At 61.3% G+C, this 19,906-nt stretch overlaps 1 protein-coding gene across 10 annotated transcripts in view; it reads left to right on the top strand.

Moving 5' to 3' along the window:
* Window positions 1-19,383, top strand: part of HDAC7 (histone deacetylase 7) — a 35,793-nt gene extending 16,410 nt beyond the window's left edge. For 6 of the 10 annotated variants that reach the window (XM_049694034.1, XM_012534678.3, XM_049694036.1 and 3 more), the window contains exons 3-25: window positions 3,097-3,510; window positions 3,805-3,916; window positions 4,495-4,610; window positions 4,849-4,974; window positions 5,355-5,446; window positions 5,630-5,725; window positions 5,862-6,042; window positions 6,217-6,413; window positions 6,578-6,751; window positions 7,916-8,135; window positions 9,401-9,534; window positions 9,700-9,820; window positions 10,015-10,064; window positions 11,294-11,401; window positions 12,328-12,383; window positions 12,562-12,649; window positions 13,735-13,854; window positions 14,078-14,175; window positions 15,356-15,474; window positions 16,087-16,220; window positions 16,539-16,623; window positions 17,831-17,966; window positions 18,134-19,383. In XM_049694034.1, coding sequence (XP_049549991.1) covers window positions 3,097-3,510; window positions 3,805-3,916; window positions 4,495-4,610; window positions 4,849-4,974; window positions 5,355-5,446; window positions 5,630-5,725; window positions 5,862-6,042; window positions 6,217-6,413; window positions 6,578-6,751; window positions 7,916-8,135; window positions 9,401-9,534; window positions 9,700-9,820; window positions 10,015-10,064; window positions 11,294-11,401; window positions 12,328-12,383; window positions 12,562-12,649; window positions 13,735-13,854; window positions 14,078-14,175; window positions 15,356-15,474; window positions 16,087-16,220; window positions 16,539-16,623; window positions 17,831-17,966; window positions 18,134-18,179 — 3,023 coding nt within the window. In that variant the 3' untranslated portion in view covers window positions 18,180-19,383. The remainder of the gene's footprint in view (window positions 1-3,096; window positions 3,511-3,804; window positions 3,917-4,494; window positions 4,611-4,848; window positions 4,975-5,354; window positions 5,447-5,629; window positions 5,726-5,861; window positions 6,043-6,216; window positions 6,414-6,577; window positions 6,752-7,915; window positions 8,136-9,400; window positions 9,535-9,699; window positions 9,821-10,014; window positions 10,065-11,293; window positions 11,402-12,327; window positions 12,384-12,561; window positions 12,650-13,734; window positions 13,855-14,077; window positions 14,176-15,355; window positions 15,475-16,086; window positions 16,221-16,538; window positions 16,624-17,830; window positions 17,967-18,133) is intronic. The other 4 variants (XM_033436475.2, XM_033436474.2, XM_033436476.2 and 1 more) reach the window with 4 other exon arrangements.
* The last annotated feature ends 523 nt before the right edge of the window (window positions 19,384-19,906 follow it).

Here is a 19,906-nt window from a genome sequence, read left to right as displayed (position 1 = left end):
GCGGGGCGAGGAGCTCAGGGGTGGTTCAGAACGGTGGCTGGCTGATTGGCCAGAGAGTTGGGAGGTTGGGGTTCTGGGGGAGGGGGCGAAGTTGGGGTTTTGTGGGGAAGGGGTAAGAGGGGGGATAAGAGAGGCAACTCTGGATCCAGGTTGGCCCCAGAGCTGGGAAGCACAACAGGAAAAGGAAAGGCAGGATGCTCTCCTTGTCCGTGCTGGTGCAGTGAAACAGGAAGGCAAGTAGGAAGCTAATACTTATGCTCGGACCCCCGCCTCGGGGGCTCTGGGCAAGGCGGCGCGTTCTCATTTGTAGGCTCTGCAGTCCTCACACCAGCCCTGCGGGGTGGGAAGATGCCTCGTGCTGCTCGGGTGGGAGGGAGAGGACCCCTCTCCGTGGGTCTCTCACCATTCCTTGCCCCCGCTGCTGTTAGGCCGTGCTGGGCGAGGAGGGTTTAGGACGTGCCCATGGGGCGGGGGCGGGGGCTGGACCGGACGAGGGCCTGTTGGGTGCAAGGTGCACACCTGACACCCAAACTACGGCAGGGAGAAAGGAAGGCCGCTATCCTCTTTGATTCAGTCCTAGCCATCAAAAGCTTACAGGCAGGTGGGGAGACAAGATATACAAGTAAAAAGGGAAATAATAGTCGAATGCGATATGTGACCAGTTCCAGAGGAGGGGGCAGCTGATTAAGGAGTTTGTCCATCCATTCAAGAAACAGTAAGTTCACCACCTACTGTTATTTAGTTCTCCTAGTTGTGTAATTTTCTAAAAATTTAAAGACAGAAATTGGAAAAAGAAACATTAATGAACCCCACCTCTGTTCCAGGGCACCGAGGATATAGAGATTTATTCATCGAATCAAACAGTATTTATTGAGTGCCTGTCGCTTGCTAGGTACTGTTCTAGGTGATGGGATAGTGAGCAGTAGGCAAAACCAAGTCCCTGTCCTTGGAGCTTAATTCAGATTTGGTACCTGCCTGGGCGGTGCTTTCAGGGCACAGAGCAGCCAGTGTGATGGAAATCCAGAAGAGGGCTTGACCCAGCAGGGCACTGGGCTGGGTCCAGGAAAGAGGGAAGACTCCAGCTGGGCTTGGAAGTCAGGGTAGGATCTGGAAAAGTAGACTCGAGGGAGGAGGACGGCACCAGCAGGGGGACGTTGTGAGCTAAAGCTCAGAGGTACATGGGCTGTGACTGGACGGGAGCAGACAGCTGAGGCGGAGGGTCCGTGTTCAAATGTGGGAGGCAAAGCTGACAGAAGCCGTGGAGACCCCCAAATGCTGAGTCACCCTGAGAGGCGTTGCCAGGGTTGCAGGCAGAGCCCCTCCCATGTTCCCAGCAGCCTTCTGCTCTGGAGGCCGGGGCACTGCTGGGAGAGAGGGAGGGGGCCGCTCCCAGTCTGTATGGCTGAAGTCTGGGTGGCCTGCCCTGGGTGCCCTGAGGGCCCTCTTGCATCAGCAGCGGAGTCACCCCGGAAAGCCAAGACACCTGACGTGGGAAGACTGAGACCTTTCCTGGGGCGGGAGTGCAATGGCATCAGAGGCCCAGACGGAACCAGAATGAGAATTTGGGGTCCCTGGGTGGACACATGAACAAGAGGTGGGAACATCAAAGCAGTGCATTGCCTGCTCTTGGCCATGTCGGGTGCCCAGACACCCGCTCCGGTCTCTTGACATCCAGAGAGTCGTGAGGGCATCTCCCTCCTCCGCTCCTCTCTTGTGTCCATCTCACGGTCAGAGAATGTGAGAACAGACACCGCTTAGTGACCACCTACTGCAAGCCCCTCTGCCTTTGCCAGTGAGAGACCCCTCTGCGGGTGGGGCAGGGGAGGTGACTTCCTGGAAGTCAATGGGAAGACGGAGACGGAGCACTGGCCTCAGCAGGACGGAGCCCGAGCTCACTGTGCCCCGAGCTGTGTGGCCTTGGCCAGGTCCCTTCACCTGCGCCTCAGTTTCCTCACGTGGGAATAGTAATAACTACCTCCCAGGGCCTACAGGGGTGATGGGGTAGAAGGGTTTGCAGCGATCGTGCACGTGTGCTGTGGATGTTAAGATAATGGTTGAGTTGGGTCCAGATGCCGCATTTCCTGACTCCCCAGCTGGTCTTTGCCACAGTCCTCCTCAGTCCTTCCAGTCCTTCCAGTCCTCCCGGCTCAGGCCCAGAGGACGGCCTGTGGCTGCCCCCGTCGGGGAGGCCCAGCGTTGGATGAGCTGAAGGAGGCCTCTCCGGAAAGGCTTCCCCGCTTGTGTGCCCTGTCTGAGGGCACCTGCTCCCAGCCCCACCTGCTTCCCCTTCTCCGGGATAACTGTCCACCTCTGAGCACCTCAGGATGTCTCTGGCTGCTGAGCTCGGCCTGGCCCAGCAGGCGGGGCTGGCACAGGACCTGGTCTGGTGGCTGGTTATAAATAGCCCCTGCATCCACAGCCTTGGCAGGGTGCTCCTGGCATGGGTGCAGGGGACACTCGAGAAGAGGCAGCTGAGGCTGCTGAGGCCCAGAGCTGGCGTGAGGGTACCTGGGCGCAGGCTCCACGGGCATGTGGGCTGTGCAGGCCCAGGGCGCAGGCCAGGGCTGGCTGTGGCTTTGAGGCACCTCTCCTTTATCCTGTGGCCTAGGATAGAGTAGGGAGGATGGCAACTGAGAGGGTCTGGGACGCCCTTTGGGGCTGGAGGCTGAACAAAGGGGACTGCCTGTCCGATCGCTGTGTCGGAGCGCAGCTCATCGGAGGGCAGCTGGGCCCAATCCTCCTTCCAGGGTGGGAAGAAGGGAAGGAGAGGCCAGGGCCCAGAATGTATCACTAAAGGGCCCTCAGCCCCCAATCCTGGCCTGGAGAGGCAGCGTATTTCGTGGAAAACTCTGTGCTTAGAGTCAGAAAGCTCGATCCACACAGCACCAGCGATAGACTGTGTAGTTATATGACCTCCTTTCTCATGGGTGAAACAGGCTTGAGAATAACCACCGTGCGGGACTGTGGGGAGGGTGCAGCGCGGAAGAGGTCCCTGGAGGGTGTTTTACCATCGTCAAGTGAATCTGAAGGAGGCTGATGAGGTAACCGTGCACCTGCAGAGCCTTCCGGCCGACCCTGCCCTCTCTGTGTGCTCAGGCTGCCCCAGGCCCTGCGCAGACACGCCAGGCCCTCAGCCCCAGCCCATGGACCTGCGGGTGGGCCAGCGGCCCCCGGTGGAGCCCCCGCCGGAGCCCACGCTGCTGGCCCTGCAGCACCCCCAGCGCCTGCACCACCACCTCTTCCTGGCTGGCCTGCAGACCCAGCGCTCGGCGGAGACCATGAGGGTAAAGATAGAGCTCCCCAAGCACGCAGTGGCCTCGAGCTCAGACCCGGCACCCCTCCCTCCCTTCAGCCTCCCCAGACCCTCGCCTCCGTCTCCAACTCCTCGCCCCTCCCTGGGCGGCCGGCCCTCCCCACAGCTCTCAATGGACACGCCGTTGCCCGAGTTGCAGGTGGGGCAGCAGGAGCAGGAGCTGCGGCAGCTTCTCAATAAGGACAAGAGCAAGCGCAGTAAGCATGGAGGCCTCTCCAGCCGGTGTCCACGGCCTCCTTCGTGGGCACGGGACGGGGGAGTGCCGGCCTGGGTCCCCCTCTGCTTGCTGGGCGCTGCCGGCGAATGTGGGTGGGGGTGAAGGCGGACCCGTAGGCTTCACGGAAGAGGTGGGGCCTCAGGCTTGGCTCTTGCCTGAGGGGTCCCTGGGATGCCTCGTCCTGGGGGCGTGGTCAGGGCAACGGGCAGAGAATGTTCCAGGGAGGCCACCAGTCCACCCACCCCCAGCCCACTGATGATTTCTGCCCCCGCAGGTGCCGTAGCCAGCAGTGTGGTCAAGCAGAAGCTGGCAGAGGTGATTCTGAAGAAACAGCAGGCAGCCTTAGAGAGGACGGTCCATCCCAATAGCCCCAGCGTTCCCTACAGGTAACTTCCTCTCCCACCTGCCCCCTCGTGTCCCTGCCGCGCCCCTCCTCCCTGGATGTCAACCTGTGAGCACACGTACACTCGCCCCCTCTTCCTCCCAGCTGCCCATCACCTGATCCTCACCCCCCACTTCTAATCATAAGGCCTCCCCCGAACCCCTCTCCCAGCTGATACCTGCTCTCTTGTCCTTTAAGTATCGCTTCTCCCCCGCCTGTTGCACACACTCTCACACACACACCACGCTAGCTTTCTTTTCTCTTTATATCTTCCTGTAATCACAAAAACATCCTGATTCCTGGAACAGGATCCTCCCATTGTGTCTGGCCCTTATCCAAGCCCCGGACCCTGGCTCCTATGCCAGGTCCGAGGGCGGCATCACCAGTGGGCTGCAGGTAGGATGGCCTGCAGGATGGCCCAATGCTGCCACCTGGAGATGGCCGGTATTCCTGCCGGCGAGGCACTTCCTGACCCTGCGGGCTGCTGCCTTCCTTAGCAGGTCCCAAAGGGTGGAATGAGATGGCTGTCAGGCCTCTGGGCATGCCTGCCCCTCTGAAGCAGCCTTGGCACTCACCCCACAGAACTCTTGAGCCCTTGGAGACGGAAGGAGCTGCCCGTTCCATGCTCAGCAGCTTCCTGCCTCCTGTACCCAGCCTGCCCAGCGACCCCCCAGAACACTTCCCTCTGCGTAAGACAGGTGCGTGGGACAGGCCGGCAGGGACCTCCAGGGGAAAGGAAGGACCTTGCATGAGGGTCAGGGAGGGGGGCCTGGCTGGGCGGGGGACAGTCTGCACCCGGTGGCTTTCTCGCTGGCACTGCCTTCTCTGGCCTCTCTCGGAGAGGACTGGGAGGGAGGGCGTAGGCCAGAGACCGGGGTGGGGGGGTGTGTGGGGGGGTGGGGGGGTGTGGGCCTAGTAACGCCGGTGTTCCCACAGTCTCTGAGCCCAACCTGAAGCTGCGCTACAAGCCCAAAAAGTCCCTGGAGCGGAGGAAGAACCCGCTGCTGCGGAAGGAGAGCGCCCCGCCCAGCCTCCGGCGGCGGCCGGCAGAGACCCTCGGCGGTGAGGCCCGGCGCGGTGGGCGGGTGGCAGGCCCGGTCCCTTCGGGTCAGGCCCCACCCAGACAAGGGATGCCCGCCTCAGGGCTGCCATGGGTATCTGTCGGGGGGTGTCCTACACACTCGCCAGGGCGCAAGTTGGGGCTGAACCCCCGCCCCCTTGCTCTGTTGGCTAAGCTGCCGCCTGACCAGAAGAAGGGGCACGCTAAACAAATAAGTGTCCAAACGCACTGGAGACTGGTGGCGGCCTCCCTTCCGCCCGCCCTGCTGGGAAGAAAGCAGGAAGCAGAGCCCGCCCACTGGGGAAGGGGTTTGTTCCTGGCCCCGCCTCCTGGCCCCGCCTCCTGGCCCCTGACGGCGTGTCCCCCTCTCCCCAACCCTCAGACTCCTCCCCCAGTAGTAGCAGCACGCCGGCGTCAGGGTGCAGCTCCCCCAATGACAGCGAGCACGGCCCCAACCCGGTCCTGGGCTCCGAGGTAAGGCCTTGCCAGGCTGGGCTCTCGGGGGCAGTTCTGAGGCTCCTCTCAGCAGGCGGCCCGACCAGGCTGGGGCCCGCAGGGTCTGGGCAGCCCCCACCGGAGCCTCCTGGGGGTTCTGGGGAAGGCGTGCCCAGGGGTGGAGGTCTGGGACCGGTGACCCCTGCCCTGCTCCCATGGCAGGCGCTCTTGGGCCAGCGGCTGCGGCTGCAGGAGACCTCTCTGGCTCCGTTCGCCTTGCTGCCCACAATCACGCTGGGGCTGCCTGCCCCTGCCAGGGTGAGTGGCTGAGGCGCCCTCCCCCACCCCAAGCGCCCGAGATCTCTCTCTTCCTTCTTCTACACCCCACCTGATGGCCTTCACCGTCTCCCTGCTGGGATCTTCTCCCCTGTGATGCTCCCCGCCTCTCCTCCAGGCTGATGGTGACCGCAGGACCCATGCGACTCTGGGCCCTCGGGGACCAGTCCTGGCGAGTCCCCATGCTCCCCTCTTCCTGCCCCATGGCCTGGAGCCCGAGGCTGGAGGCCCCCTGCCCTCTCGCCTGCAGCCCATTCTCCTCCTGGATCCTTCGGTCTCTCACGCCCCCCTGCTGACTGGTGAGTCCCAGCTTCTACAGGAGAGGGGCTGGATCCCTGCACCCTGCTGAAGGCCAAGCGTGGGCAGGGTCCCTTCCTCCTGGCTCGCCCCCTCCCCCCTCCCCACCCCACCCTTGCTTCCTTCTGCTCCTCCCTGTGGTTCCCTCCTTATGCCCCCCACCCCGTTCTTTCCAGTGCCCGGGCTTGGGCCCCTGCCCTTCCACTTTGCCCAGTCCTTACTGACCACCGAGCGGCCCTCCGGGTCAGGCCTCCACCGGCCGCTGAGCCGGACCCGCTCAGAGCCCCTGCCCCCAAGCGCCACTGCCCCCCCACTGCTGGGTCCCCTGCAGCCCCGCCTGGAGCGGCTCAAACCTCATGTCCAGCTGATGAAGGTGAGTGGAACTGGGTAGGGGAGGTGGCGAGGGGTTGCTAAACTGGGACCCTGGGGGCTGAAAGAAGGGAGACGTAGGAGGGGCAGAGATCTGGAGGGTCGGAGGGAGGACGTGTGGCTCCTGGGGGCCCAGCGTGTCTCTCAGCTAGCATCTCCCCTCCCCAGAGGCCAGCCAAGCCGAGTGAGAAGCCCCGACTGCAGCAGATACCCTCGGCTGAGGACCTCGAGACAGATGGCGGGGGCGTGGGGCCGCTGGGGGATGACGGCCTGGAGCACAGGGAGTCCAGCCATGGGCAGCATGAGGCCCGAGGCCCTGTTCCTCTCCAGCAGCACCAGCAGGTATGGTAGTGCCCAGGTGCCCCTCGGTGGAAGGCAGAGTCAGGAGGCTCTGGGGCCTGGTAAAGATGGAAGGGAGGGAGATGGGATATCAGCACAGGGGACAGCTCTGGGACCCACAGTTCCTCTGCCAAATCCACAGCAAGTTACAGACAGACAGACAGACACACGCACACATACACGTGCCGCACCCTCCAGCAACCTTCCCATCTCAGGGTGAAGCCGTGTCCCTCGTCCAGCAGCGAGACTGGCCTTTCACAGAGCCCCACACATTCCTGCCCTAGGACTTCTCCCCTGTGAGCGCTTGTACTGTTTCCAGGAAGGTGCTAGGGCAGGAGGTGTGGCAGAGATGGGCTCAGCCCTTCAGCTGTGCAAGTCAAGCCGTGGGGTATTGGTTTGCTGGAGCTGTTGTAACAAGTGCTGCAAACTGGGTGGCTTAAACAACAGGCCTTATTTTCCCACAGTTCTGGAGGCTAGAGGTCTGAAATCAAGGTGTTGGCAGGGTTGTGCCCTCTGAGGGCTGTGAGGGAAGGAGCCGTCCCAGGCCTCTCTCCTTGGCTTGTAGACGGCCACCTTCTCCCTGGGTCTGCACATCGTCTTTCTTCTTGTCCACGTGTGTGTCCCAATTTCCCCTTTTCGTAAGGACCAGAGTCATGTTGGAGCTGACCCTAATGATCTCATTTTTAACTTGAGTACCTCTGTAAAGACCCTGTCTCCAAATCAGGTCGCATTCTGAGGGACTGGGGGTTAGGATTTCCATCCTAAATGTGAGGTGGGAGGGGACACAACTCAGCCCGTAACACGTGGTAGCAGGCCACACATGTGTAGGCTCACTCAGGTCCCTGTGTCCTTGGGTGGTTGGCAGTCCTTGGAGACAAGGAGATCCTGGTCAGAGCCAGCCTGAGGCCCCTCACCCAGGTTCTCACCTTGGAGTCTCGAGGGCCCAGGGAGCTCTGGTGGAATAGGGTGGTCAGTCTGGGGTGCAGACCTTTCGGGGGGTTGGTGGGGGCAGGGAACTCAGCGACTCAAAGGCCAGAGCCCAGCTGGGAGGCAGGGCCAGAGGCTTCTGCAGAAAAGGGGCCTGCCTGGAGGTATCCAAGGCTGTGGGCAGAGGTGGATGGAGCAGGGTACTGAGAACCTGGAGACTGAGACCCCTGTGTCCCTCAGGTGTACCTCTGGGAGCAGCAGCGACTGGCTGGGCGGCTCCCCCGGGGAGCCACTGGGGACTCCGTGCTGCCTCCCCTGGCCCAGGGCGGTCACCGGCCTCTGTCCAGGGCTCAGTCTTCCCCAGCCGCGCCTGCCTCCCTGCCAACCCCAGAGCCCACCAGCCAGGCCCGTGTCCTGCCCAGCTCAGAGACCCCTGCCCGGACCCTGCCCTTCACCACAGGTAAGGCCCGGATTGGAGGGCAGGAGGAAGTGTGGGTGCACACGGAGCCTCGGGGCAGAGGACCATGTCTGTGTCATGGTTCACTCAGGACATTTCTCGAGGCCACAGAACACTTTCTTAGTCTTATGAGATCCCCCCAGCGTCCCGTGGAGCAACTGGTTGTTCTCATTTTACAACTGAGGAGACCCAGGCTCAGGAAATCGAAGGGGACAGCAAGCTGGCAGTCAGGCCAAGCTAAGAATTCAGGTCTCCTGACGACTAGTCCGGGCCTTCAAAAATGATATTTATTATTGTTGCTCTGCTTGTGAAAATAACTCAAGAGCATTTTAGAAATTTTGAAGAATACAGAAAAGCCTAAGAATGGAACAAAAATCACCAGCCAGTATCCCGCCACCCAGAGGCAGCCCCTTGTAAATGCTGCCGTATTTCAAGCCGGTCTTTGTTTTAGCCGCATCTATAAATCTCACATATGGTCCATTTTGTGGCTACATTTTGTATCCTGCTTCCTTCACTTTGCACATCATGAACACCTTGTGATATAATTAAACTCTGAAAATGAGATCTTGTAGTATGTCATCACAGTATTTTTGTTGAAAGATTTCCTATGGGTTGAGCAGTTAGGTGGTTACTCATTTTTGCTCGTTTGAATTTCCTTGTAAATTTCTATAAATCTCCTCTTATCCCTGGGATTGTTTCCCGAGGGTCACTGTCAAGGAGTGGCATCCCCGGGTCAAATGCTGTGAGCGTTCTGAAGAGCCTAATGTCCTGAGATGTTCTGAAAGTGACCCTCCCACTGGCAGCGTGTAGGGCCCTCCTCTGGGCGTCCTGCTGGTCAGGCTGAAACAGTCACTGCCCCAAAACTGCATCTGTCCTGTCACGTGGCTCACTGTGGACTCCCAGCTCCCAGTTCGGGGGTGCCTATTTGGGTCCTGACATGCAGTGCGAGCCCCTGGCATCAGGCCTCCCTGTGTTAGGCTCTGAGCTCTTGAGGTCATGGTCATTGTCCCTGGGCCACGTGGGGGGGTCAGTGAGTCGGGAAGGCAGCGGCTGGGTGGCGGCTGTGCTGGCCGGGGCTGCCTGATGTGTGGGTGAGGTGCCCAAGGCTGCCTGGGTAAGCAGCTGGGGGTGTGCGTACGGGCTCCGAGGGGCAGGATGGGGCATGTGGGGCTGTGCGGGGGTGTGGAGGGCGTGCCCGGCCTGGCTCCATGGTGGGGCTGGGGGTGGGGACTCCCCGGGGCCCTGGCCCTGACCCCTGCTCCCCGCAGGGCTGGTCTATGACTCAGTAATGCTGAAGCACCAGTGCTCCTGCGGAGACAACAGCCGGCACCCGGAGCACGCAGGCCGCATCCAGAGCATCTGGTCCCGGCTGCTGGAGCGGGGGCTCCGGAGCCAGTGCGAGGTGAGGAGGCGGCGTGGGGGCTGTGGGGTCGGAGGAGCTGAGGGTCACAGAAGGGAAGGGGCTGGGAGGCCCTGGAGCCAGAGTGAGATGAGGGGCGGCGGGGTGGTGGGAGTGGCAGGGGAGGGGCCGAGCAGGGGCTCAGGAGCTCTGTGGGTCCTTCCTCAGTCTCTACGGGGCCGGAAGGCCTCCCTGGAGGAGCTGCAGTCAGTGCACTCGGAGAGGCACGTGCTCCTCTACGGCACCAACCCGCTCAGCCGCCTCAAACTGGACAATGGGAAGCTGGCAGGTAGGGGACCGATGGCGCCTGGGGCCCCCAGACCTCCCCTGGCTCACCCAGCCTGAGCATCCCCTGTGCTTTAGTCCCTCTGCTGCCCACCTCCACCCCTCCCTGCCCACCCCGCCTGGCCCTCTTCTCCGCTTCCCCGCTCCCGGCCGGAGGCAGAGCAGATGCGGCTCACACACCTGGACCTCTCCCCACAGGGCTCCTGGCACAGCGGATGTTCGTGATGCTGCCCTGCGGTGGCGTTGGGGTAAGTGTTCCGAGGTCTCGAGCGCGCGTGGCCACGGGCTCTCAGACCTCCTCCCTTCCGTTCTCCCAGGCCCAGCCCCTGCCTGCTTGTTCTTGTGGTTGTGCTGGGCCCCGTGGGCCAGGGGCTCTCCCATAGTGCCCCTGTGCCGGCTGGAAGCTCCCTGTGGCGGGCATGTCTTCCTGAGTGTGGAGTCCCATCCCTCACACTTGCAAGGCATTTGGTGGCTGTTGAGGAGGCCCGAAGAGCAGGGCCGGGCCCGGGGCTGGGGCTCGTCTCCCGTCGTGAGCACGCTGGCCTCCAGGCTGCTTTGCGTCCCTGGAGTGGGCTGCCCGGCCTGGGGCTGCAGGGATGCCTCTGGTGTCCTTGGCGACCCAGGCCTGTCCCTCCCACGCCCTAGCTTTCCGGGCTCCCTCTCACCCCGCCGGGGGACTTCTGCCTGCTGGCAGTGCTCTCCTCCCCTCAAAAGGTCCCTGCGCAAACCAAACCGGGCGTGTGGAGGCAGGGGACGGAGGCCCGGTCCTGGAGGGAAATGGGAGCTGTCGCTGGGGGGCTGCGTGGGAGCCGGTCAGCGCCCTGTTCACAACTTCCCATTTCTTGCCACTTTCTGATTTTTCCAACTGTTGTTGCTTCTGTTTTCTCCTCCCTCCGCTCCCTCTCTGTCTCTGTCTCTCTCTCTTTCTCCAGCCTCTTGCGACTCTCTCTGCCTTCCTCGCCTCTCTCGGTCCGCCTCGCCCTCCCCATCTCCCCATCACGCCCCCCGGCCCCTCCCTAGCCTTGAGGCCCAGGGACTGGGTTTGGGGGGCCTCCCAGCCTGGGCTAGGGGCCCCGAGTGGAAGACAGTGGTGCAGACGGCCCCTCGAGCTCCGACGGTCCCGAGGGCCTGAGCAGAGTCAGCTGGGGCTTAAAACCCCCTCCAGGCCCAAACCCCAAGTCCCGCCCAGGTAACGCCATGCCCCCTCCTCTGACCGGGGGGCAGGCGCGATGCTGCCGGCAGAGTGCTGGCCAGTTGCGGGCTGGTGATATGGACTGAAGTTGGGAAGGAGAAGTCGTGCCGGGACTGGGGGACACGGGAGGCCTTGCTTTTCTGGGCGGCGGGGCAGTGGGGCGGCAGCGCCGTCTGCCCAGCTCCCTGCCTCTGGGGTCCTGGCCGTGGGGTGGGCACCGCCCCCCGGGCCCTGGCTGCCGTGGGAGGCCTGGGATGATGCGGGCCCTGACTCTGGCCCCCGCAGGTGGATACCGACACCATCTGGAACGAGCTGCACTCCTCCAACGCGGCCCGCTGGGCTGCCGGCAGCGTCACTGACCTCGCCTTCAAAGTGGCTTCCCGAGAGCTAAAGGTAGGAGGTTCGAGTGGAGGGTGGGCAAGCCACGGAGGAGGGAGGCAGAGGATGGGGTAGCGGGGAAGGCCAGACCCGACACCCAGCATCACATTCCTCTTGGATATCACCACAGGGTTTCGAAAGGGAAATTGAGAGCTCTGGGGACCAAGATGAGATCTGAACCCTAGGCTCCTGTTACCTGGTGGGGAAGCAAGCCACTGTGCCCCTGGGCCTGTGGTCTCTAAGAGAGACAGGGTCACGATCATCCAGGATCGGTTAACACAGACCCGCTGTGGACCGTGGGCAAGTTGCAGGGCCTCTCGGGAGCCCCGTGCGTTGGCAGAGCGCCTGTTGGTGATGCTGAGGTTTTACAGACCGGGTTGGCGCTCATTTGCTCATTTGCTCCGGGCTGGGCACCTTACGGGGGCTTGTGCCGAGCCCCCCCCCTCCCCCCGCCTGCTGTTTAGGAGCTCACAGCCCAAGTCCTGGCTCCACCATCTGCAACCAGGCAACTTTGCACGTGTTGTTAAACCCGCGGAAGCTCCAGGTGTCTGCTGTCTGTAAACCAGATATAATAACAGCGTTTATCTTACGAAGATTAGATAACGTTTACCTCAGGGAGCTGTGAGGATGAAATCCAGCATTTACCCAGTGCTTAGCACAGTGCCAGGCACATAGATTTTGCCCAACAAATAACAGCTGTTGTGATTCCAAAGTGGTAACAGCCAGGAGCCACCGGGGTGGGAGGTTCTGTGTTCACGGCCCGGGGGTCAGCACAGGGCCCTTGATACCCAGCCTGGTCATGGTCAGTCACACTGGCAGCTGTTGCGCTGGGGTCCCTTCTCGGGGGAGGAGCCTGGGGATGGGGTGGGCGGGGGCAGGTTCATGGAGGTGTGGGTCAGAGGTCTGGCTCTTCGGTTGACGAGCATTCTTTCTGTTTCCAGAACGGTTTTGCTGTGGTTCGGCCCCCAGGACACCATGCAGACCATTCCACAGCCATGTAAGGCCTGGGGGAGGCCTGGGTGGGCTGAGGTAGGGGGCAGGCCCTCAAGGCCCTCCTGTTGGGATGTTCCCCCTCCTTCCTCTGAGCCTTCTGGGGCTGGGCCGGCCCAGAGGCAGGTGGAGGGGGTGCAGCACGGGGAGGGAATGGGCTGGCACGACCTCTCGTTTCCTTCCAGGGGCTTCTGCTTCTTCAACTCAGTGGCCATCGCCTGCCGGCAGCTGCAACAACAGGGCAAGGCCAGCAAGATCCTCATCGTGGACTGGGTGGGTCCCGGGTCCTGGCCCCGTCAGGTCTGAGAGGCCTGTGGAAAGAGCCCTGAGCCTGGCGTTAGGAGACATGGCTTAACGTCCTGCCTAGTTCCGCATTAGCCTCCCCAAGCCTCGGTTCCCCCACTGTGTAAAACGGGGGAAATGCGGTGAGGATAATGCCCCCATCACGGGGCTGTTGGGAGGCCCAGAGGAGATGGTATATGGAAAGGCCTCAGCTCCCACAGGGGAGGGGCCATTGGAATGCCGTCTTCTGGCCTCTGTTGGCTTCTTTCTGCAGATCTGATCATTTCTGCCTTTTTCCTGCAGGTAGTGACAGTACCAGTAATAACACATAACATCAACATACCACTAATCGCATCCAGACACTGATGGTTTCACGCCTCATATATTTAACCCTGACTCTGACCTGGTTTACAGATGAGGAAAGTGAGCACAGAGAGGTTAGGTGACTTGCACACAGCCCTACACCTCGTCAGTCCTGAGACTGTGATTTGAACCGAGGCCTGTTAGCTCTGGAGCACGGCCTTGTGCTCTACTTTGCATTGACATCTGCTTATGGGACATTCCTACACAGAATGGAGGAGAGTGGAGGAACTTTCCACACTTGCACCCACGCACGGTCCTGTGAGTTACCATGGCTCTCCCTGGAGGGGCGGCGCTGGGCCTCATGGTCCGGCCCCTCTGCAGCGGAGCATGGTTTCCATCACTTGCATCACTCCATGACCTTGGGCAAGACACAGTAGCGAGAGTTCCTGACATGTGTGACCCTGGACTCTTCCCTCTCCTGGCACTAATCCTCCCCTGGCACGCACTCTTTCCTCCCCTTCAGGGCTTCGTGTTATTGCTACCCCCACCTAGCGTGCTATGTACACATCTATACATACAGGGGGAGACTGAGGCTCAGAGAGTGCCCGTGGGTCACGCAACAGTTTAGCTCTAGGAGCCCCCATGTTCTCACCCCCAGTCTAGACTCCTGACCCTCAGAATGGTCACCGACCTTGAAACCTTTCCAACCTGCCCCAGTCTCCATGTCTCTGCTTTCAGACCTGCCCTAATCCACTGCCCATCTCCCTGCACAGGACGTTCACCATGGCAACGGCACACAGCAGACCTTCTACCAGGACCCCAGCGTGCTCTACATCTCCCTTCATCGCCACGACGATGGCAACTTCTTCCCAGGCAGTGGGGCTGTGGATGAGGTAACCACACCTTCCAGCCCCACTGACTCTCCCTTGTGGCCCTTACTCGGCCCCTGTCACAGCTAGCTGTGTGATCTGGGCAGACTGTTTAGCCGCTCTGAGCCTCAGTTTCTCCATCTGGAAGTGAAGAGGTTGGATGAGCTGGTCTTGCAGCTCTGACATCCTGGGATCGCTCTCTTGGGACTCTGCTCTCCTCACATCTCTCTTGCCTCCTGTTTTCCAGGTGGGAGCTGGCAGCGGTGAGGGCTTCAATGTCAATGTGGCCTGGGCTGGAGGTCTGGACCCCCCAGTGGGGGATCCTGAGTACCTGGCCGCCTTCAGGTAAGTGCTCTGGGGACCCAGCAAGGCCACCCTCTTGTCCCCTTTTCCAACAGCACCAGGGTGGAGGCGATCAGGTGGCTGGTCAGCCTGTCCTCATCCAATTACTAGACATTCATTGTAAGTCAGCCCCGGAGTGGGCCTATGGACTGAGACAAGCAAAGGGAAAGGCACTGTTACACTGGCCTCTAGGGGCCTCCAGTCCCTGTGGGAAGACAGGAAACACAGAATGAAAGGTCAAAGGGTGCTTTATATTATAAAGTTTATAATGTCACACGTTACCAAGAGCCAGTGTTGACCTGAGTGCGGGGAGATGGGCAGGGTGGAGTGAGCAGCTCTGCACAGGAACTGAGAAACTTAAATTGTGGAGAAAGAGGGCGAGCAAGCAGGTGATGTCCGTATTGGGGGAGTTGCTTAAGAAAGGCCATTCTAGAAGAGGGACTTTGCTCAGGGTCCCTTATATCTTTCACTCTGAGGGTTCCTATAGTCCATTTGGAGAAAGAGAACCCTGGAAGTAGGTCTCCATATACTTTTCTAGAGTGTTCTCGATGAGAGCTAATTCTGTGGGAGCCCTGGGCTGGGGTTCCTGGCATCTGTGTGCCCAGAGCCCGGGGCCTTGAAGGACACCAAAATAGACCCCCGAGTTGGGTGAGGGATGGAGGGAGGCAGCTGTGAGGGGCCAGCGGGGGCAGAGGACGAGAATGGATCTGGTGGCCCAGGACCTCAGAGGGAGTCCGTCGCCCTGGTCAGCTCTCAGGTGACGAGTGGTGAGGTGTGGCCAACTCAGTCCTAAGTGGGTGGCAGCTAAGTGCTGAGTATTTCCAGTGTTTCCCTGAGGCTTAGTGACCTGCCCCTTCCCGAGGCCCTGCCCACCGCACCCCCCGAAACACACACAGACACACCCACACGCCCACTCCTCTTTCATTCCCTCGGGTGCCTTCCTGCCTCTCGCCAGTGAAGCGCCCTGGGTGGCTGAGTCCTTAGGCTGTACCAGGGACACGGGTGGCCAGCCAAGGTCAAGGAAGTCAGAGGCATCTGCTCATCCTGCTGGGAGAGTGGGTGTCTAGCAGTCCTAAGAGCAGGGTGCCCCCAGTAGAGTTGGTGGGAGAGGGCTGGCGGGGCCCTTGGCCTCTGCCCCTGGCAGCCCTGCACAGCGTGGTGAGCCCGCCTTCTGCCCACACAGGATAGTCGTGATGCCCATCGCCCGGGAGTTCTCTCCGGACCTGGTCCTGGTGTCAGCTGGGTTTGATGCTGCCGAGGGTCACCCACCCCCACTGGGCGGCTACCACGTTTCCGCCAAATGTAAGGAGGGCCCAACCCAGGGGGCAGGTGTAGGGAGTGAAGGCTAGGCCGGGAGGGGCGGCACAGCCCAAGGCTAGGGGGAGGTGGCAGTGGCTGGCCCTGGGCCCCAGCACAGACCAGGTCAGTTCACTGTGGGCGGCCTAAGTCACACCCAGGGGGCTTAAGTCCCGTAGACCTGGAAGCTCAGTCACAGGACTCCTCCCACCCCAGCTGTGTCCTTCCCAGGCGGCTGGCAGCTTCTCCTGGGGGGGCAGTGGGGAGGAGCAGTGTTCTCAGAACAGAGGGAGCCCACTCAGCCCCCTGGGCCATGGGGCCTGGAGGACAGAGAGGAATATGGTGTGTCTTAGCGAAAAAGACATGGGCTGGAGTCCATGCCCTGGGTTCCGGTCCTAGCCCTGCCACTTACTAGCTGCCCTTAACCTCGCTGAGCCTTCAGTGAGGCATACTAATGGGATTTACAGGGGATTCCGTGTGAAAGCACTTGGGAAGGTAGAGATTTGTGCATGAGTCACTCTTTCTAAGGGAGGAGTCAAGCAGGGAGTTACCAGAGGTAGAGAGGGCCCCCCTCTCCTCCACCGCTGCCCCCCTAACCCTCCTCGCGCAACCGTCTAGGTTTTGGGTACATGACGCAGCAGCTGATGAGCCTGGCGGGAGGCGCGGTGGTGCTGGCCTTGGAGGGTGGCCACGATCTCACAGCCATCTGTGACGCCTCTGAGGCCTGTGTGGCTGCTCTTCTAGGCAACAAGGTGAGGAGCCTGCCCCTGATCCGTGCATCGGTGGGGCAGGGTGTCCGGCTCTCCCAGGAGTGCCCCAGGGAGCAGGTAGACAGGGCGCCTCCCTGAGGGCATGCAGATGGGCGGGGTGGGGGTGGCCAGGCCTGGGATGAGGGGAGCGGCGTGGATGCCTCTTCCCCAGGTCAGGCGTAGGGCCAGCGTCCCCTGCCCTAGGTAGAGCCGGGAGCACGTGCCTATTTGCGCTTGGAAAGCGGGGGCCCGGGGGTGGGAGAGAGCTGGGCCTGGGGGTCCCTGAGAGGTGGGTGACTGATGTACTCTTTGCTTCTGTAGGTGGATCCCCTCTCAGAAGAAGGCTGGAAACAGAAACCCAACCTCAATGCCATCCGCTCTCTGGAAGCTGTGATCCGGGTGCACAGTGAGTATGGACAGAGGACACTGCTGACCCCAGACTCGGGAGGAAACCTGGGGCTCCGCTGCCCCCAGTGACCAGGGCCCCAGGTCTTCCAGCACCAGCCAGGCCAGGGGTGCTGCTGCTCTGGAGTAGGCTTCCTATAAAGTACCCCACGATAATGGGAAGCAGCCACCCCCCCCCACCATGAGTGGATACCCTCGGAGCCCTCCAGACGGACCCAGTGGGGACCAGGCAGGACTGGCCTCCCATCCCCAGCTGCTGCCCTAGGCCAGGGCCCTGCCCACAGCAACACTCGGGCCCTGTTTGTGGAAGTGCTGGTTCCCACCCTAACCCTCAAACCTGGCCGCAGGAGCTCTGGGTGCTTTCGGGGCTGAGTCTTAGATCAACCCCACATCTGGAAAGCACTTTAAATTTTCAGCTTCAGCTCAGCATCTGTGGAGCCCTTTATGTAAAGACCCGTGATCTATGCCAGGGATACAAAAATGAACAAAATAGATTTCCCACGTCCGGGCTCAGTAGGGCTGTTGTACATGACAGTGCAGCTGCTGCAGGTACTCGGTGTGGAGCCCTCCCACTGGGCCAGGCTCCGGGCCGGGCGTGTTCCGTGGACATTATTTCTCGCCACAGCAGGCAGGACGGTCGTGCCCATGGTCTAGATGGGGCAGTGGGAGTCCAGGGTGGTAAGTGGCGTGCCAACAGCCAGACAGAGTGGCCACGGTGTTGGTCACCTCTCCCGGCACTGTGTCCTCTGGCCTCCCGTGCCTGTGCTGCGCTGAGCGTTGCCAGGGGCTACATGTGAGGGGGACCCTGGGCTCCAGCAGGCCGGGGCTCAGGGCTCCGTGAGGTCACCATGACACAGACCCCATCTAGGGGAAGGGAGGCCCTAATGGGGCACTTAGGAACCCCACACCCATGGGAATGGGTTAGCGGTGGCCTTTCAGCCAGAGGCGTGTGGGACTGGCTTGGACCTCTGCGGGGGCCCCCCGCCGCCACGCTGAATCTGCACTGCTCACCCTGTCAGGGCTTCGGGGGCCGAGTCAGGGAGGGTGTTGCACTGAGGGTGGAGGCAGGTGAGAGCTGACCCCACACCGAGGACGCGTCCGCTACTCCTGGGCCTGAGATGTGCAGCCTCAGGACCAGTCTAGGATGCGTGGTGGGCAGGTGGAGGGCCTTGTGCCCCCAGCCCTTTCTGACTCGGCTTCTTACCCAGGTGAATACTGGGGCTGCATGCAGCGCCTGGCCTCCTGTCCAGACTCCTGGGTGCCCAGGGTGCCAGGGGCCGATGCAGAAGTGGAGGCAGTAACTGCACTGGCATCCCTCTCCGTGGGCATCCTGACTGAAGAGCGGTAATGCCAGACCCCTGGCTCACAGCCCCTCCAGCCCCTTGGACCCTCCCAACCTGCAGAGCCCAGGCTCCAGCCCAGCCACCACGGCCTTCTCGGGCTTCCTGGGAAGCTGGGCTCAGGCCTTTCCCCTGGCTCTTCAGCAGCAACCCCCCCTTTCCCTCCCCCAGGACCTCAGAGCAGCTGGTGGAGGAGGAAGAACCCATGAATCTTTAGGCTACAGGACGGATCTGCCCCCTGCCGCGCCCTGCCCCGCCCTGCCCTTCGGACCTGGTTCTCTTCCAACCTCTGGCAACAGTACCCGTTCCCGGGGTCTTCAGAGATCCTTCGGGCAGGTAGTCGGGGCCAGAGAACAGCCTCTTGACAGTCACCCCAAGGAGCCTGGGAAGGCCCCTGGGTCTAGCATAGGGACCAAAGAAGACCCTGACAGGAGGCCGGCTGCGTAGCCAGCCGGGCCCCAGTAGGGCTCTCCCCGAAGCACAGTCTACCCCTCTGGGGTCTGGGCCCCTAGCTGGGCCCCCGATCCTCAGGCCTGCACAGAGGAGGACTGGCACAGCCGGGCCCGCTCACAACCACTATTCCTGGTTCTGTAGACCCCCGACTTTGCACACAGCCCCAGGCTCCACACAGAAATGTGAACTCGGCCTCCGCCAGAGTGGCCCTTCCTAGGCTCTGGGGGAGGGAGCATGGGTAGCAGGGGCAAAGGGGTCCCATGTCCCTGCGTGCAGGGGGAGTCCCTCCTCTCCTGCTTCCTCAGATGACTCTGGAAGCTTCCTCCCCACCACTGGGCAGTGAGACAGACCTCCCTCTGAGAGCAGTCATCGGCAGGCCTCCCATCTGGTCCCTGCCCCTGCCAGAGGCCACCTGCGTCAGCCATCTCAGGGCTCTGGTGCAGCAGACAGGTGCTCCTGGAGTTCTTTGCTTCCTGATCCAATGGTGCCAAACCCTTCACCTCCCCTCAGAAGCACAGCATGACCCCCAGGGACCCCTCAGTAGTCACCACCCCCCTCCGTGAGCCTTCTCTTTCTGGGGTCTCCCCCACCCCAGCTGACTCCTGCCCTACATAGGACTAGCTTGGCTGACGGGAAAGGGGGTGGGAGAGTGAATGGAAGACATGGGGGAGGGGAGGCTGCCCTGGCAAAGACTTCGAGGCTTCAGGGGTCCAGGCCTGGGGCCAAGAAGGAAAGTATTTGTGTGTGTGTGTGTGTGTGTGTGTGTGTGTGTGTGTGTGTGTGTGTGTATGTGCGTGTGCGTGTGTGTGTGTGAGAGAGAGACAGTAAGAGGAGGGTTTGTATGTGTGTGCACATGAGTGTGTCTTCCCGAGGACCACCATGCCCTGTGTATGTATGCATGTTTTTGTAAAAAAGAAAAAAAAAAATGGAAAAAAAATCTGAACAATAAATGTTTTATTTGCTTTAAAGGTTCATGTGAAAGGGCCTCCGGGGGTTGAGGGGTGGGCAGCGGGCCTACAGCTACACAGCACAGCCTGTGCCTGATTCACTGTGGAAGAGAAGGGACAGGTTGGGCCGTGGGGCAGCCCCCCTCCAGCGCCTTGGCCTTCTGTGGCCGCTGCCTTGCGGGAAGAATCCATTCTGAACACATCCTGGCTGCCCCCGCCTGCCCCACCTCTGGGTAGTGAAGAGGCGGCAGCTCTGGGCTGAGTCCGTAGACAGAGGGCCCGTAAGGGCGTGGGGAACATGGATGCCTGCAGACCCGGCTCGCTAAGGCTCCCCTAAAGAGTCCTGAATCAGACCTACCTGGGTTCAAGTCCCAGCTGGGAGCTCAGGTAAGTCACGTCACCTCCTGGGGCCTCTGTTTATCAGTTAAAGGTTCCCGAAATAGACACTGTTCGGTTCCTTCCTGCTCTAATGTACCATGACTTCTTCAGCATCTGCTGAGCCTAGAAGGGAAGAACGGGCGAGACAGCAGGCCTGGGCGAGCTC

The sequence above is a fragment of the Orcinus orca genome, chromosome 11, assembly GCF_937001465.1.
Source record: "Orcinus orca chromosome 11, mOrcOrc1.1, whole genome shotgun sequence".
Classification (NCBI taxonomy): domain Eukaryota; kingdom Metazoa; phylum Chordata; class Mammalia; order Artiodactyla; family Delphinidae; genus Orcinus; species Orcinus orca.
The sequence above is the reverse complement of the archived record's forward strand: the minus strand, read 5'-3'. Positions and strand labels throughout refer to the sequence as shown.